This window comes from Leptodactylus fuscus, chromosome 8 (genome assembly GCF_031893055.1).
Source record: "Leptodactylus fuscus isolate aLepFus1 chromosome 8, aLepFus1.hap2, whole genome shotgun sequence".
Taxonomy (NCBI): Eukaryota; Metazoa; Chordata; class Amphibia; order Anura; family Leptodactylidae; genus Leptodactylus; species Leptodactylus fuscus.
In genome coordinates, this window is record NC_134272.1 from 53,684,790 (window position 1) to 53,697,706 (window position 12,917).

At 41.5% G+C, this 12,917-nt stretch overlaps 2 protein-coding genes across 2 annotated transcripts in view; both read left to right on the forward strand.

The window, feature by feature from the left end:
- Positions 1-12,917, forward strand: part of LITAF (lipopolysaccharide induced TNF factor) — a 329,531-nt gene that overhangs the window by 121,164 nt on the left and 195,450 nt on the right. The gene's annotated exons all lie outside the window — the stretch shown is intronic.
- The window catches only part of TXNDC11 (thioredoxin domain containing 11), a 31,817-nt gene continuing 21,725 nt past the window's right edge, over positions 2,826-12,917 (forward strand). Inside the window, exons 1-3 of the mRNA XM_075285779.1 lie at positions 2,826-3,084; positions 10,205-10,421; positions 10,880-10,977. Of these exons, the coding sequence (XP_075141880.1) occupies positions 2,960-3,084; positions 10,205-10,421; positions 10,880-10,977 (440 nt within the window). The 5' untranslated portion in view covers positions 2,826-2,959. The remainder of the gene's footprint in view (positions 3,085-10,204; positions 10,422-10,879; positions 10,978-12,917) is intronic.

Below are 12,917 nucleotides of genomic sequence, written 5' to 3' on the forward strand. Positions count from 1 at the left end.
AAGATAATATGAATATATACCATAGTTGTGTGTTGGCTTTGTAAACTACATACGGTAAGAATTCTATACTGTTGAAAAGGTACATGATGCAAATTGTACTGAAAAGTGATCTTACTGAGAATAATCTGTATCTGCAGGTTATTCACTTCCTTCTGGCCCTCAGATGTGTCATGTGACTAGAAATTAGACATTGGGGATTAATCCTTATTATGCCACTTTCTGGCATAAGCTAACCACTTTTCCAAAAGATTGGGAGTCCATCACTATCATCATCATTTATACCTCAAAAGAAAATGCCAACACTCACTCCCCGCTTCAGCCAATCATTGGTCACATGCACTAGTTGGCTACAACACTGCTGTAACACCAATCTGTCAAATGCATGAAAATTTTAAGTTTTTTAGCTAATAGACTAATAATTTGGCTAAAATAGAGCATTCTTTAAAAAAAAAAAAACTGACGTGTTCAAGCCTACCATTTGTGTCTGTTTCAGTTTCACAAACTTGACTAAATCCCACAAACCCAATACCAGTAAAAATTGGTTATGGAGTTGATTAGAGGTACAACTATTCATATTCCCATTACTTGGGTTTTGTAGGAATGGAAAATATTTGACCTTAAAGACGTAGTTCAAAAACCTATTGATGGCCTTCTTCAGATAGTTCATGAATGTGAGATTGGTGGGGCTAAAACACACTGCACCCCCATGATCATCTGATAGAAGGAGCAGTTGCAGTCAGATGACCATACAACCTATTCGCTATATACAAGGCATAGCACTGTACATTGTGTAGAAGCTGTATGTGTTATGGCTTCTGAATCACTTTTACTTGAATGAGACCACAGAAGAACCACATGAATGCTGGACATGACGTGACCAGGGGTGGATTTGGTATTTCTGGGACCCTTAGTAGTGCTCTCCTGGCTATCCAAAACCTTCAGTAAAATTCCGCTCTAACCAGGAAAGGATCCAAATGGACTGCAATGTATAAAGATAAAATGTAACTTTTATTATTGTCCAAAACAAATAAAAAGTTTAATTTGTATTGTGTGTTGCCATGAGGAAGGTACATGTGTGTACCGAAATGTGTAGTACAACATGGTGGTGCACACAAACTTCTCATCATTCCCATCCCAGATCTGTGTCCCCTAAAACAGTGACTCCCTTTTTAGTCACTTAATCCCTCCTTGACTATGTTGGCCAACAGGTCCTTTTGGCATTAAAAAGTTAACTTTGTTATTTTTGGACAGTGAAGGTGTATTAGAGGTTTTCTTTGGCCCCGGAACAGCAGGGGTAAGAGATTTATGATGCACACACTGCCAGTCATCAAAGATTTTTAATTTGCCATGGTGTGGTGAGGGTGACCTTGGGGCACAGTCAACCTCGACCTCTATAGTTGCGCTTGTGGGCTCCTGTACCCTCTACATCCCTTCACAATACACCCCCGTCTGCTGCACTTTTCTAGGGAGAAGATATTGGAAACACTTGAGGGTGTATGGATATAGTTATACATTTTGGTAAGTAATGTGGGAACAAGGGGGAGGGAAAAAAATGTTCACTCAAGATGGATGTGTATGAAAAAAAAATTTCTTTGAAAAAAAACCTCACGCTACCACTGGAGAAAAGGTGCTCGGATGAATGATTTCCTCGGCTTGAAAACTTGTAAATCCACAATGTCAAAGATAAATTCCAGCACTCCAATTCTTCTGAACGATAAAACTTAACTTTTAATGAACATGTGCGATTAAAACATGGAACACCATTGTATCTTCAACATAATCTTACAATGTGAGCAACATCGATGCAAACTGGCTGACGCGTTTCAGAAGACACATGCTTCCTTAGTCATAGCCTTACATTTTGGTAGCCTGTGCTAGGGTGACACATGCCACGAAATGCCTAAAAGTCACAGCCGTCTGTCAAAGTATAGTATATAGATTGGGGACTACTGTACATAGCAGTTCCATACCATGAAGATCTGCTGGTTTTAGAGGGGATCTATTTAGTTACGGGCTCTATTCTGGATCCATATTCATGTGTGTGTGCACTCGCTGAAGGGGGTCATACACACTGTTTGGGATCCCAATATTCTGTTTGGGGTATCATTTGTATAAATGGTTGGGCATTTGGTGAATATGAACCCATAAATGGTCTATATATAGGCAGGGGTATAAGGCTCGCCTGGGTCCAGAAGCCTTAGGGGGGCCCATTAAGCACAGGCATCAGTATTGAGATTGCAGTTTCCGTCTGGCCCATAAACCAAGGAGACCCACAGATTCCCCTAACCACACTAAGGCTAAAGCCCCACCTTGTGGAAACGCTGTGTTTTTTTGTGGCGTTTTTTTGAGTCAAACCCATTAGTGGATTGAGCGAAGGAAGAAGCATAAAAGTCTCCTATATATTTCCCATTCCTTTTGTGATCACTCCTAAGTTTGGCTTGAAAAACCGCAATAAGATCTGCAACAAAAAAAAAAGTGGTGTTTCTGCAATGTGCGGTTGCATCCCTACAGTGAATTCTTGATAGTGATGGTATAACAGGTGCTAAGGAGTTTAAAGGGATTCTACCATTGAAACACTTTTAGGTAGGGGGCCCACAAGACTTTAGTTAGGCCACTGTACATAGACATGAACAAGCCCTCATCCAGCTGCCTCAGTGCCTTGCTGTGTCCTACAGAATGTGAAGCTGCAGAGGGATGTCACATTGTATCAGGCCAGCCCTGCATGTCATGTGTGCGGCAGGAGGCGGGGAGGATAATTGTGTGACGGTGCCTTCAGCTTCCCTATACGCGGCTGTTCTTTGTACACGCTCCCCGCCCATGGCTCGGCGAGGCCGCGGAAGTCCTGTGTGACAGACGTGGCGGCGCCCCGTTCGCGCTGGTGGCGGCCCCGGGGTGTGATGAGGAGAAGCTCCGTCCTGCCCCTAGCGGGCTCGGGCCGCCCATCTCCTCTATAAGCGGAATGCAGAGGCCGGCCTGGCTGCACGTTAAGCGGCTGCTGTGTCTGATGGGCCGGAGGCCTGACCTGCTGTGTGGGGCCATAGCGCTGAGCTGCGCCCTCTTCGTGGCTCTCAGGTTCACCTGCAGGTAAATCCCCCTCCCCCATACTGCTAAGTGCTGGAGACTGGGGACATAGCACATGTATACTCTACATATATAGTCCTGTACACAGTATATATACACTACTTATAGTCCTATACCACAGTACACATACAAGTCATATATAGTCCTATACACAATATGTAGTCCTATACCACAGTACACATACAGGTTATATATATATATATATATATATATATATATATATATATATATATGTATAATAAAATCGAGGAAGGTGTGTTCTAAATATTTGTCCAGTATGAGGGTATGGGCACCTGTCACTGGGTGGCCAGCAATCTCAGGTAGTCACATTGGCCACCATGGGCAGCCAGGTGTTCAGCTACATGTGGTCCCTACAATGTATGGCTGTACCCTGGCTGTGCTGACAATGAGCTGCAAATACTTGTTTGTTGGCTGATAACACTCAGCCTAGGAATTGTGTGGTTATCTGCAGCACATTGCACTATGTAAATACAGATATGCTGCAGGTCAATGCATTGGTCTGTATCTTCCCCGTTCAGATCACATTACCCAGTATAATGGCACAGTGTAACAAGAACCGATCTATGTGCTTATTACTGATCAGTACCCGTCCTGCCTGGATATTAGGCAGAGTAAAGGGATCATAGCTGTCAGAAGTCCATCTGTCATGTGTGATGAGCTCTCCTCGTGGTTAAACCCTTGTACAAGGAGCGGGGTCTGATGATTTGTAGATGTTAGTAAGTTTATGATAAGAAAACTCCATGTTGAGATTATATATAGGATAAAAAAAAATCCTAGTCATGAGTGGTCAGGGCTGGCGTATACAAATGTATTTGTGTCCATGTGGAAAAAGTCCAGAAGACGGAGCGGAGCTGTGCACAAAACTGATAGTAATCTAGAGCCACATTGGTGTATCGTGCTCGTCTGTATAGTAACCAGATGTATTACTTTTTTTATTTATTTTTTTTAAAGCTTTGAATACCAGGTGTAGGAAACCTTCGGCACTCCAGCTGTTGTAAAACTACAACTCCCAGCATGCATACACGTTCTGCTGTCCTTGGACCTCCTATGGACGTGAATGGAGCATGTTGAGGGTTGTAGTTTCACAGCAGCTGGAGTGCCGAATGTTGGTGACCCCTGCCTTATACCACCTGCATTGTAGACACATATGGTTGTGATGACAGACAAGTCAATGACCTAGATCAAATATTAATATTGACTCTATAGATACAGATCAAATATTGCTTTGTGTGGGTTCATCCTACGAGGATTTAATATTATTTAACTGTCAATATAGCCCTTTCTCTCCATCATAGAAGAGAGCCACTTATAATCTGATAGTGTGACTGTTGCACCATCGTCACCTTCACTGTAATGTAAAAAAAAAAAAAAAACACACAAGAATTTTTTTCTGACACGTTTGTTTACTTTTCTAACAGAAAAAAACGTTTGTACTTCCAGGACTTTTTCCTCTATTTAAAGAGTAAGCATAAGGGAACAAAGCGTCCATGTTTTTCACATTAGAGTAAATACAGAAGGACGGGGCATCAATCACACTTTTGTTGTTTAAAGAGAACCTGTCGGGGCAATTTGAGGCACTAAACCAACCAAAGGTCCTTATAGACTGTTTTGGGTTTAGTGTCCCAAATTGCCCTGTGTTAAATCCATTCATTGTTGCAATAATAATAATAATAATAAAAAAAAACTGTTATACTTGCCTAGAGATGATTCAATGAATCTGGTGCAGGGCGAGTATAAAGCTTTTTTTTTTTTTTAATTTTATTGCAGGCATGGATGACCTTTTAAGGGTGGTTTCACGCTGAGTTACGCTCCGCTCATTCAGACACATAAACACGTGTGAAAGTGACCGCTGTAAAACAGAATCCCATAGACTTCAATGTGTGCCGGTCTTACGTGCACTACACATTGAAATCAGTGGGTTTAAAAGCCTCCCATTGATTTCAATGTGTAGCGTGCGTACGACCGTCACACATTGAAGTCTATGGGATTCTTTTTTACAGCGGTCACTTTGTCACGTGTTTACGTGTCTGAATGAGCGCGGTGTAACTCAGTGTGAAAGCAACCTAAGAGGATGATTTGGAATACTAAACCTCCATTCTGTGAGGACCTGTGAGGTGGATTAGAGTTCCAAATTGCCCTGGCAGATTCCACTTATATCCTTTGCTTTCATTCTTTGATAGATGAGAGCAACAGGCTTTATTAAAGGTAGTGTGAACATACCCTTAACAGCCCAGAAGGTGCACTACATGAGCTTATCTGTATAACCAAGTTTATTCAGAAAAATATACTAGAGGTGATAGTGAAGTGCAGAAGATCACTAGTAGTAGGCTCAGTCTGGCCCACAGGGGAGCAGGTGAATTCCTCAGATCTCTGATTCAGGGGGAAAAATGGGCCCCTACATACCCCCCCCCCCCCCAAAACCTCGCAAGAGTGTACTCAATGCACTACATACACTACCCCCTGGGCCCTGTCTCCAATCACCTTGCTGGCAGAGCTAAGGAGGCCCATGTGTAATCTAAAAAAAAAGAGGCGATCTTGTACGTACGTGTCTTGCTGCTCCATTCAAAGTATATGGGTCTAAAACAGTGGTAGGGAACATATGGCTCTCTAGCTGTTGTAAAACTACGACTCCCAGCATGCATATGCTCTGCTGTTCTTGGAACTCCCATGGAAGTGGATGGAGCATGTTGGGAGTTTCACAGCAGCTGGAGAGCCGAAGGTTCCCTATCCCTGGGCTAAAGGATGGCTTACTACTTGGCTATTTCCATCAATCCCATAGAGCATGAAGGCGCTTGCATGACCACTGGTGCATTTGAACACATTTGGAGAAGGGGCTCAGGAGCCCCCCATCTATCTAGTGGTAGGTGAGTCTCCCCATAGTTATGCAGTTATTCCTTATCAACTGTGTTGGATTTCCATGTGCCCAATATTTCCTTTTCCTGGTGGATATTCTGCTTTCTATTGACATATACATGCAGGCTCTGCTAAAGCTTCCCATACACACACACTTTGTCAGTCTCCCCACTTGGCCAAGGCGTGTATTTTCAGTGGGAATAAGTGAATGAGCTGCTGCTAGACATCTTCATTTTTCTGTTGACCTATCAACAGTATAGGTTATCAATAAGAGATCTGTGTGGGTCCAACTACTGGGACCCCCACTGATAAGTAGTTTGAAGGGAAGTGGTGCTGGTGCAAGCACCGTGATGTCTTCTCTGTTTATATTGCAGGTCGTGTGCTTCATAGCAGCCGTGTGATGTAGTTACAGCTTTGTCCCATTCATTTCTATAGGGCGAGGCTGCTAATACATTGCATGACCGCTATAATACTAATGAAGGGTTTACAGTGTCCCAGACACATCTGATCAGCAGGGATCCTGGGTTTCAGACACTTATTGATACCCTGTTCTTAGGATTGGTCATCAATACAAATTAACCGGAATACCCCTATAAAGTCCCACATGAAAAGTCCTACTTTTTACCCAACATCAGACATTGGGGGAGAATCTATACTTTGTGTACGCCAACTTAAAGGGAGGGAGGGCTTTACGCACGCTCCCATTGAAGCGAATGGGAAGTGTTTAGAAGCGCTCGCGTGTATGGCTCGGAATGAGCCGAGCGCTTACGCCGTGTGAAGGGGCCCTAGGTGTAACTCGCCTCAGGTTTCTGGGATAATTTTGTCCATGGCTCATGTGATCTGAATCAGCACCCGCCACCCAAATTGATCCACCCCCTCTCTCATAAAAACCGGTAAGTTACCTGTACTGTGGGGGCGGGGTTTATTATTATAATGAGCTAGTCTGCCGGCCCCCATAGTACAAGTATCTAGAAATGAACAGAAGAAAGGAGAGAGGAGGGACTTGGTTGCCAAATGCTAATCACTTGACTCGTGGTCGGGTCCAGCTTAACAAGGTAAGATGTGGTCCAAATAGAGCTTGGGAAAGTGACTATTTACACACTCTCTGACTGAGAATTTTAAGCCAAATATGCACGTGTATAGTGATTTTGGGAGGAATATTGGGCGTTTGGCTGACAGGTATATCATTTATATATATTTTTATTTACAAATGATCCTTTGCAGCAGACTGACACTTTGTTATATATAACATATAATAAATAATAGTAACGCTTGTTTTTTAGTTTTTTGTTACTAAGGAGCGACAGTTCACTGCCTCTTTCTTGAGCTCGTAAAATGTACAAATCTATGCCAGGTATAACAATGCCACACTGTCATTATAATGTAAATTTGCCCAGCTGTTCCACTGTCTGCACCAGGTTTCATAGACATAAAGGGGATGTAGGTCTGCTCTGGATAATCCCTTTTAGTTAGAAGTATCCCCTGATCCGAGGGTGACCCCCTGCTGGGACAACCTACAATTAGGTGCAGTCTCTGGGGACTCGGCAGAAAGTGTTAGTGTTCTGACCCTACTAACTCATAATACTAGGTTTTCTCAACCAGACAACCCCTGTAAGGGGACACGCATTATATTTAATCCAACACACATATATTGGGGTGAGGATGAATCTAATGGACATTAAATGACAGATGCAGGCAGAGGCCCCTCCATCAGCTGCCCGTCTGCCTCTAATGGCAGACAGTGTCCACCATGTTGTTTACATGACAGTCAATGGGAATGGACACAGGAGAGGGCTCTATCTGCGACCATTACTCTATCATTAATGTGCATGGCTGTCATCATTCGAGGATCTGGTGGAAGAAATAGGAGCCTGGTCCTCTGATATCTGCTGCGTACATGCAGTCCGAAGTGCCATTCTTCTGCATGAGGGACTTGCCTTCTGCCTTCCCAGGCATATTCTGTGTATATTAGTAGCTTGCTGCTTCTTTCCATTGGAGATTTTTCTAAGGTTCAGCCAAAAACAAGTAGCAGAGTAGCATGTGAAAGCAGTCATGGGAACCCCATTCACATAAATGGGAGGCCGTCCAAACACAGGCGTGTGAATGTAATCTAAGGTGTTGTAGCCATCTTCTACAGAAAAATGTAAGATGTTAAAATGTCTTGTGAGCTTTCTGGTATATTCAGTAACGTGACCTGGATCAGCTATTTATTGACAATTGGGATTCCTTTTATTCAGTCTACTATGGCATACAGTATTTCTGTAACCAGGAAAGCAGCGTAGACGTGGCAATGTTACAGTGTATGACTTCTTATCTTCAATATGATAAGTTGTAAAACCAGGATCTACGTATGTACACGCAGTTTCTGTATCTAGATATCCCTACAGGTTACACGTGAGTACACAGACACACAAAACATACACCTGTGTTATCACAAGTAAGGATTGGCGAGGCGTAAACTTTCCTTCTTAGAAATACCTTCAGTATATCACGCCATATATGTTATAGCTGCTCAAATATTTGTAATTAATGTACGTCTCAACACTCTTGTATACAGTATGTTGTTACTGGCTAATATTAAATCCTCGTAGGATGAACCCACACAAAGCAATATTTGATCTATGTCTATAGAGTCAATATTAATATTTGATCTACGTCATTGACGTGTCTGTCATCACAACCATATGTGTCTACAATGCAGGTGGTATAAGGCAGGGGTCACCAACATTCGGCACTCCAGCTGCTGTGAAACTACAACTCCCAACATGCTCCATTCACTTCCATGGGAGTTCCAAGAACAGCAGAGCGTGTATGCATGCTGGGAGTTGTAGTTTTGCAACAGCTGGAGAGCCGTACGTTCCCTACCCCTGCCATAGAGCAACAAAAATATAGGTCATCAGTGGACATGCAGAATAGACCTTATCATAGTTTAAGATTGTGTTGTTTTTTTTGTTTTGTTTTGTTTTTTTTACACCATAACTATAAGTGGCTTCGTCAGTAAGGAGTCCCCCCCCCCCTTATATTTCCCATTTTGTTCCATCCATTTAAGGCTTTTTCAGTTTTCTTTTAATTTACAGGAGAATATATATTTCCCAATAGTTAAAACATTTGTCCAGGGTTACAAAAATGTGGTTACTTTTATTTATAAAAACCACGCCACACCTGTCCATGGGTTGTGTGTAGTATTTGGAGCAATACCCATGGCCGGTTTATGAAAGAAAGCAGCTGTGTTTCTCAAAGTGTGAAAGAAAAAATATATGTCTCAGCCCTACGGTTTTGTTATGGTCCTAGTGCAGACAACATGCTTTTGTCCTGCTAATATGGTGCACGGAAAACTATATAATCCTGCCGGTGCAGGTACCAATACTAAATTCAAAAGACCAATAGTGATCCAGCAACCAGATTTGCATTAAATTAAAACTTATTGTTTATTAGTCCATTTGTTTAAAATTTCTTTAGAAAACCAGTGAAAAAATATAAAGCGGACACAGCACTTACATGAAAAAAAACTGTTTCGGATTACATGGAACAATGGACACACGATGCTTTAGCCGCCTATGCGTTTCAGGGTCAGAGCCCCTTCCTCATGGCGAAGAGATGAGGAAGGGGCTCTGACCCTGAAACGCGTAGGCGGCTAAAGCATCGTGTGTCCATTGTTCCATGTAATCCGAAACAGTTTTTTTTCATGTAAGTGCTGTGTCCGCTTTATATTTTTTCACTGGTTTTCTAAAGAAATTTTAAACAAATGGACTAATAAACAATAAGTTTTAATTTAATGCAAATCTGGTTGCTGGATCACTATTGGTCTTTTGTGTTTCTCAAAACCTGTACAAGCCCTTTAATATACAGTAAGGCTGGACGACACAGCAGATATTATGACTAGAAGATCTGCAACCAGCTTTTATCTGGTGCCCTTTATACATTCAGTGCATTTGTTATTTCACCACTCGCTACACACTCTGTATTGTCTGACAACTACCAGCCCCGTCTCTGACTGCTGAAGCGATCACAGACCACTCCTGCAGGGCAGAGTCCACATCCAGCCGTCATATAGGGCATATATCCCATATATTCCTCAATGGACCTTGCCTTCATATTATAGTTAACTTTTATCTTTGGTCAATAGAAGGCTTTAGTCACTAAGTTGCTAGCAGATGCATGAGAGAGAGTATAACATTGATGTGATATATCGTCATTAATCGCTTGGTTTCTGTGCAGGTTTATGACACTTTTCTCTTTCTGGTTTCAGCCGTGCTAAAGATGTCATCATGCCAGCAAAGCCGCCCATGCACTTTTTCCCCACCGAGTCACCAGTGGTGGACCTATTCCTTGGCCAGATTGACTATGCAGAACATCTCCGTCAGGACTCTGAGATAACCTTGTTTTTCCTGTATGCGCCCTGGTGTGCACAGTCCATTGCTGCAAGAAAAGAAATTGAGCATGTGGCTAATAAACTTGCAGATCAGGTACATGCCTTATTTCTGTTATTTTTTGCTTATAAGATGTTTTCATTTCAAAACCCAGACCAAAAATGTGAATATTTTAGGGGTTTTATCCTCAGTATATTCAACAAAGAAAAATACAAAAATTCCAGTTTCCAGTGATTTTTTTTTTTTTTTTTTTAATCGAATGAAAAGGTAGTAACAAAAAATAGTTCCATATGGTCTTTGAACAGCTTACACTTTTTGGGGCTAAATGTGCCCCTTACTCATAGCTATAAGTATTTTAACCATTTTTACGGTATGTCTTGCTCACCCTGTGAGTGCTATCTTTTCTTATGTCTTTATTCCTTATATTATTATTTTGTGTAGCTCTGAGGTGAAGCATCATCCTGACCACAAGATGTCACTATTTATTTTTGTGGATTACTTTGTAGATGAAGTCTATACAGGGAGCCTGATCGTTCCTTTATTTGTTTTTGTAGGTACTTTTTGTGGCTGTCAACTGCTGGTGGCATCATGGCAAATGCAGGAAACAAAAAAGTTTTTTCTATTTTCCAGTTATTAACTTGTATCATAGAAGGTAAGTGGACAAGCGCAGTCAGTTTCTGGAAGTTTTTTTTCTTTTGGTTTTCTATGGCCTATCCTTATCATAGGCTATAAATATGTGATTATTGGGGATCTGACAGCTGGCCCTCACACAGATCTGCTGTACAGGGCTTCATCTAATCCCAGTACTATACAGTGCACGTAGCCGGAAGCAGATGGCTCCGTACACTATATAGGTACTCGGCAGTGTTACAACAGCTCAGCACCCCTGTTACTGGGGGAGGTTTGGGACACTCCCATACACATTAGATATTTGGCCAGTTCTGCTAAAATCAATGGATTAGCTGATTTACACTATTATTTAGGTTATTGCATAGTTTGCCAGCTTCTTAGCCCCCCATAGTGGCAGAATATCCAGAACAAGTAGTCTTTGTAATGAGGTTGTAAAACAGTGTGTCCCTAGAAATTATTGTCCCAGAGATTTAAAGGGAGTCTGTCAGCAGGCAATCGGTATCAAACTAATGACAATATTTTGTAGAGCTGCTTCTACACTTTCTTTCTTATTCTGCATTACATCTCTATTTTAATGAAAACCATTGGTTTTATTATTATGCAAATTAGCTGACAAGGTGCTTTAGGGGCGTGTCTTCTCTTTCTGGGGCACTCCACGCTAGAAAATAAGTGTAAAGCGTAGAAGCCGCTCTACAACGTTCTGGATTTCTTGCTAACAGATTTTTTAATTCAAGGCAATTGAAAACAGATGAGGTTTGGAAGGATTTTTTAAGTACCTCTTTCGATATTTGTTGTTCTAGGGTTAGATAACCTGCCTTTACAATATTGTTAGAAATCTATCCACTATATTTGTCATATAATAAATTCGCACTTTGATTCTATCAAATGTTTGGCGATTCCTGACTAGTTCAGCCAGACACTTGATAAGAGCCATTCACTGCTCTGCCTGAGCAATAAGTTGTTTGTACCCTCTGTTTGTATGTGCTGTACTATAGATCAGAGGTACATGTGTAGGCCATTTGAGTCATGTAAGCCCGCCATCCAGATCGCCAACAATGCCAATACTACCATAGATGTATTACTGTGTAGAATGATCCTGCATTCGTGCCATTTTCTAATCCTATCAAGATAAACTACATCATTGCACATTTGTAGAACATATGCAAAGTCAGGTTGTGGTTTGTACCAGCCATCTGTTAGTTTCAGATATTTAGTGCAAGTTCTGTCTGTGGGGATTGACAGGTACGAGTATTTTCTACCTTGCTACAATGCTTCAGGGATTACATACATTTTTGTAATTTGAATACACTGAAACTAGTCTTCTGAAAATGCGTAAACTGACATTTCCAGATTATGTATGGTTAACTGCACAATACACACCACTTATCAAACATATTTAACATGCAGACATAGCGGACACTAGATGTCATTTTTATCTGGAAACACTGTAAGGCTGAGGCCCCACATTGCGGAAATGCAGCTTCTTTTGTTGCAGATTGTGTTGCGGTTTTATGAACCAAATCCAGGAGTGAATTGAGCAGAATAAGAATTTCCTATATATTTCCCATTCCCTCTGTAGCCACTCTTGGCTTTGGTTCAAAAAAAAAAAAACCGCAGCAAAAATTGCAACAAAAGAAGCTGCGTTTACGCAATGTGGGGCCTCTCCCTAAAGTGGTAAAATATGTCTTATTAGTACACCATATTTATTAGAGTGGGGGAATTTATTAAGAGCAGACTTATACCTTTAAAAGAGTATAATATACATTTTATCAGCAATTCCAGAATATAGTGTTACCAATGTAATATGTGATCTGTTTACCAAACCAAAGCTAAAATCTAAAATTGGTCAATTGTTGAGGGTTATACATGCAGATTGCAGGTTAAAGCACCAGTTCACTGGAGGCTGGAGCCAGGCCTTAATAGTATATGACAAGGGATGCACAAGTGCAACATGCTGATGAA